General features: G+C 43.1%; 1 protein-coding gene across 2 annotated transcripts in view; it reads left to right on the forward strand.

Moving 5' to 3' along the window:
- CDH5 (cadherin 5) overlaps positions 1-4,904 on the forward strand; it is a 53,349-nt gene extending 48,445 nt beyond the window's left edge. For both annotated transcript variants that reach the window (XM_007477093.3, XM_056799931.1), the window contains one exon: positions 713-4,904. In XM_007477093.3, coding sequence (XP_007477155.2) covers positions 713-1,242 — 530 coding nt within the window. In that variant the 3' untranslated portion in view covers positions 1,243-4,904. The remainder of the gene's footprint in view (positions 1-712) is intronic.
- Positions 4,905-6,000: the final 1,096 nt, after the last annotated feature.

Raw genomic sequence — 6,000 nt, forward strand, 5'->3', positions numbered from 1 at the left:
CCAGTCTGCATCTTTACAAGGGTTTCTTCCCAGAATGATGGCCGAGGGCAGTGGATTACTGCTGTTCCCAAGGCTCTTCATTCTGAGGTCCTGGATTGTCTCCATTGAGATCTGGAGGGAGATGCTGGTCAGTCTAGTGGTATGACTAGTCCTCAACACTCTCCTCAAGGAGACTGACAAAGAAGCCCAACAGAGCCAGGTGCCATCATATAATAGAAGGATCCAAGGGTTAAGGATGTAGGAAATACTGGTTCTAGAGTAGACACTGCCACTGACTTGCTGTGAGATTCCTGACAAGTTGCTTCCTTGGGCCTCAGTTTCTTTTTCTGTAAAATGAGGAGATTGATCTAGCAGGTCTCTAAGGTTGCCTCTAGCCTTAAAACTCTACATAGATGCTAGCTAGGCTTATTATTATCAGAGCTGGCAGGAGCCTTAAAACACAGAACGTAGAATGTTAGGACTAGAAGGACCCTTAGAACATAGATCATAGAATGTCAAAACATTCTTTGTTCACACAATCAAAAGAACCTTCCAGGTCTGACATTGTGTGCTTCTGACACAATTGATGTAGTTATGAATGTGTGCTACCATTAGATTGTAACCTCCTTGAGGCTGACACAATGCCTGGCACATAGTAGGTGTCTTATAAATATTGATTGATTGATTGGTTATGTGCTCTGGAAGAAGTGACATAAATATGTTGTACTTACAGTGATCACCGTGCTGATAGTCCTTCGCCGGAGGTTGAGGAAGCAAGACAGAGCCCAGGGCAAGAATGTAGCAGAAATCCATGAGCAGCTGGTCACCTATGATGAGGAAGGTGGTGGAGAGATGGACACCAACAGCTACGATGTCTCTGTGCTCAACTCAGCCCGCAAGAGCAGTGGCAAGCCTCCAGGAGGGAAGCCCCCCAGACCTGCCTTAGATACACGACCCTCTCTCTATGCTCAGATCCAGAAACCTCCCAGGCCAGCTCACCCTCAGGCAGTAACTGGAGAGATGGCCGTCATGATCGAGGTGAAGAAGGACGAGGCGGACCATGATGGCGGTGGGCCCCCATATGACACACTCCACATCTATGGCTACGAAGGGGCTGAGTCCATCGCCGAGTCGCTCAGCAGCCTCGTCACAGACTCCTCAGACTCAGACATTGACTATGATTTCTTGAATGACTGGGGACCCCGGTTCAAGATGTTAGCTGAGCTCTATGGCACTGAGCCTAGCCACGAATTAATATACTAAAGTCACCACTGACCAGGAGGCCATGAAGGACAGGGGCTGTCAGAGGCCAGCTGCAAATGGCACAGAACTCCAAGTTCTCACACTAAGGATCAACAAAACCCTTTTTTCATTTGGATCCTGGAAACCAGCCCCTTGAAGGAAAAGATCCCCAAGGTCACCTGAAACTATAAGGATAGACATAGCCAGTTTTAAATTTCTTGCACATGATAGATAGCTCAATAATGGTTTATTGAATTCACTTGAGTTTGGAAGATGAAGAAAAAGAGCTGAGTGTAATCACATACCACATCCCACATTTATCCACACCTCTAGAGAGGCACTGGGGTGTAGGAGAAAAAATCCTGGATTTGGACCCAAGTTCAAATTCTGCCTCTGCTATTCACCACTTGTAAATGTGAAAAAGTCAGTTCCCTCTTTTTTAAAATGAAGCGAATGGACCAGATGATCTCTAAGGTCCCTTCCAGCTCTAAATCCTGGGATTATGTGAAAAGCCTGGCCATCCTGACAGTGGAGGCACCACTGTCCACCTGATGGCAAATAGCAGATTTCCCACTTCTCCATGATTTGCTGTGCAACAAACAAAACAAGGACTGACAACTCTGTCCCATGCAGAGCTTTAGGAGAGAAGTCTCAGGGGAAGCCATACTGACTGTGTTTGCTTTGCTTCAAATTAGCACAAAGCTTTATTAACAAACCTCCTTACTTTCTCTGAACCTGAGATAAAAGATGGACTTTCCTCTTACACCACAACCAGTTACTTAAATCTGTTAACCCCAGTGATTGTTTTCAGACTTTTGGGGGCTGAAATGGTTCCAATTCTCAGGTGCTTTCTTAAGGAATAGCATCTTTCTGTCCTCAGATACTTCCTAGCTATGTGACCCTGGGCAAGTCACCTAACCTACGTTGCCTACTTAGCCCTTACTGCTCTTCTGTCTTGGAACCAATACATAGTGTTGATTCTACAGTGGAAGGTAAGGGTTTAAAAAAAAAAAGAATAGCATCTTTGGGGTCAGTCTGCTTTGGGTCCCACAATCACAGAGGAATGGATTTGATGACTTGTACCTTCTAGATGGGGTCTATCCAGCTGGATGGATCTCTGTCTCTCTGTCTCTCTGTCTTTCTATCTCTCTCTGTCTCTATCTTTCTCTGTTTCTCTCTCTCTCTCTCTCTCTCTCTCTCTCTCTCTCTCTCGTGCTCACACTCTTTTCTCAACAACGGCAAGTGTGTTGTTCCCTTTGTTTCTCGTCAATCCTCTTCTAAATATATAGATAGACGCATTCTTTTCTCTTAGAAATAGAAATCCATCAATGAAGCACATACTCACCTTTGTTCTCTTAGATCTTCTTCCAAACACAACAAAACATCTCAGAGGTCATATAATAAATACAATGCCATACCTGACTAAGAATCCCTTCTCCAGCCTCCCAGAAGTGATCAGATGACTTTTTCTTGAAGACCGTTACCCCAGGAAAGGAGACCTGACCCTCTCCCATAGCGACTCATTCCTCATTTTGGCCAGCTCTAACAGTTAGGAAGTTTTTCTTACCCAAAAGTAAAATCTGGTCCCCGAAACTTTCACCTAATTATAATTCTATCTAATTTCTCCTATTTCTGCCTTCTGAGTTCACAGACTCAGTCTTATCCTTTACCCTGGGTGCCTTTTGGACACCTGCCAAAAACCATCTTGGATTATCCCTAAAAAAAGAAAGAGAACTTTCTTCAATGTTCTTCCCAGCAGCCTGACATCCCCCAATCCCTGTAAGGCACGGTTTCTAAGCTCCTCATCAACACCGGTTACCCTCCCCTGAATATGCTTTAGTTGGCTAGTGTCATGCCTCAAACCGGCCACAATAGTCTGATAGTGCGCTGACCAAGCCAGAAGACAGTGGAGTGGTTGCCTCCATTGTTCTGAATCAATTACTAGTGTATGGATGTAGCACTATGCCTGTAGAATGCAGCTTTAGCTGTTGGGACCGCCATGCCATGCAGTTGACTTATGTTTGACTTGAAGTTGACTAGACCCCATGAACATCATCCCTCTCCCGAGACAAAGTCAAGCTCAGCTCCTGGCACCACCCTACAAAACTTATTTGAAGGGTCCACTGAACCCCTCTTCCAACACTACATTGTAGCCCACAGACCAAATGGGCCATATAGCTAAAGGCCTTCAGGGAACTTGTTCCTTGAGTTTTGAAACAGAGATGAATTTTTCCTCCCAGATGAGATGTTAGAAATGGGAAATGATGCACCAAAGAATAGGGTTCCAGGACTGAATTTGTGTCTATCTCTTAATTTACAGCCTTCGATATTTAAAAGATCTAGGGGCAGCTAGGTGCTACAACAGATAGAATACCCAGACTGGAGTCAGGGAGGCCTGGGTTCAAATCTGGATTCAGACACTTCTTTAGCTGTGTGACCTGGGCAAGTCACTTAACCCTGATAGCCACACCCTTGCTTTTCTGTCTTAAAATGTTACCAAGTCAGAAAATAAGGATTTTAAAAAGTATATTTAAAAATTCAATAATTTCATTCTCATTGGTACTCCCCCAAAAATGTTGATTGCCACCCCCTACTAATTAATGCCAAGTCTGTAGCTGAAAGGTTCATGAACCTATGCCCAAACTGATGAGGCACCTCTCTGAATTTAGCTAGTCTGGTCCTTGGATGACAGGCACACTGTCACATGGCCCATCCTTTCTGCTTACAAAAAGCACATATTCTGCGGGCATAACCTTGGTAATTCAGGGTCACTAGAAAATTACAGTGATGAGCTGGAAGAGAACTGCCTAGAGGTTGAATCTTAAAATGTTCTCTCAATGGGAGTTACCAGCATGCATCCTTTTCCTTAAGAACATTCCCAGATAAAATCAGACTTAATTCTCCCTGAAGACCCAAGGGACCCAACTTTGCTGCCTCCATCTCCCTATGAGCCCTTCACCTCTACTACCATCACCACTTGGTTTCTCCTTTGGAATGGAGAGAGACCTGAGAAGGCCTTCCATTCCTCTTCTTTATCTTTTTATCTTCATATCCTCTTCGTTGTCTATCTTTATCTTTATATCCTTGGGCCATTCCCCTCATGAAGATCCAGTAAAGGAAACTTTCCCAGACGTGACTCATATCCCATCAAGAGCCACCTACAGCAATCCAAAAATGAAACATTCTTTGACAAATAAGTATCACAAAGTTCACTGTCCACACAGCTAGAAAAAATGCAGTGATCTGATCATTCTGGCAGTGTAGACAGTTTCCAATCCATACAGTAATGCCTTGAGCCTGTTTGGGGTGCTTTCACCCTGTGACAAAATGTAGATAACATTGAAATATTTCCCCAAGCCCTACCTAGTTGGGTTTCTTTTCTACATAAAAGTATTTTACTAATAATACTGACAGGCAAATATATATATATATATATATGTGTGTGTGTATAGCTCAGAATATTGGTTCACAATTAATTACGTGCTAGTCAAGTTAACTTAATAGTAATTCAGATTATGTTAGTTGGATAAAGTTTCTTAAAACCTTTCTCTCTCTGCCCCCCCTTTTTTAGCATAGTCATTGTTTTCTGGAGTTATTAACTGTATATTGGCCAAGTTGCTGCATTGAACGTACTGTATTTTTTTATATTTGGGGTTTTTACTTAAATAAAAGAAAACCTTGAAGGTGGTGTGGTTTATTGTTCATTTGGGGGGGGTCTGTTTCACTTTTTAATCACTGAACTTGAACAGTCTCTCAAAAATCAGTCACATTTGGCTTGTGTGAGTAAATTCAAACTTCCCAGATGTGGAGATGAGAAGGTAAAGACTGAGCTTCTGAAAGCCAGCCCTGGCTCTGCCATGCTTTGGCTAGATGTTCTTGAGGAAATCATTCCCTTCCCTGAGCCTCAGTTTTCTCCTATGTAAAATGATGGGATTGAACTAAATAGTGTCTAAGAATGCCGAATATCAGAGCTGAAAGGGCCTTTAGAACAGAGAATATGAGAGAGAGAATATACCTCAGGATGTGAGATGCCTCCAAATCTAAAGCCAATTCCAGATGTAGCATCTTATGTTCTAAGGTCCCTTCTAGTTCACTGTGGTGGTGAACCTATGGCATGTGTGCCAGAAGGGGCACTCAGAGCCCTCTCTGTGGGCATGCCCACCATCATCCTAGCACAGAAGTAGCCAGAGTTTGTTACCAGAAAGCCAAAGGGAAGAGAGCCAGGCTGCTCCTCTCCCCCTCTCCTCACTTGCCCGAGGATATCACCCAGCCCTCTAAAAGATTCACCATCACTGTAACTAGGACTAGAAGAGAATCTAAATCTACTCCAAAAACAGACAGAAAGTCCAAAGATGATTGACATATCTGGAGGTAAACAAAAGTCAATGCCAAAGAAGCCTCAAAATGGAGAGGACATTCTTTTATGTCTTTTTAGACTTTTTTTAGAACTTCTTTTAGAACTTTTAGAATTTCTGGAAGTAACTGTAGAAAATGTAGAAGAGGCTCGTGGGAAGTATATAGGTGAATCCAAAACCTCCACTTTCTCACAGCCATTCTCCCTCAGAATGGGCAAGGCTAACCAGCTGGTCTCCCAAGGTTCAGTCCTGAACCTTCTTTAGTTACCTCCCTAAACTATCTTAGATGGTGTTCTCATTAGATCCCACAGATTCAATGGTCACTTCTGTACAGATGATTCAAAATCTTTTTATCTGAACCTAATTTCTTTCTTGAATTCCAATCCTCTATCACCAACTGCTACTAGACATCTCCTTTTAAATA

This window comes from Monodelphis domestica, chromosome 1, assembly GCF_027887165.1.
Source record: "Monodelphis domestica isolate mMonDom1 chromosome 1, mMonDom1.pri, whole genome shotgun sequence".
NCBI classification, from domain to species: Eukaryota; Metazoa; Chordata; class Mammalia; order Didelphimorphia; family Didelphidae; genus Monodelphis; species Monodelphis domestica.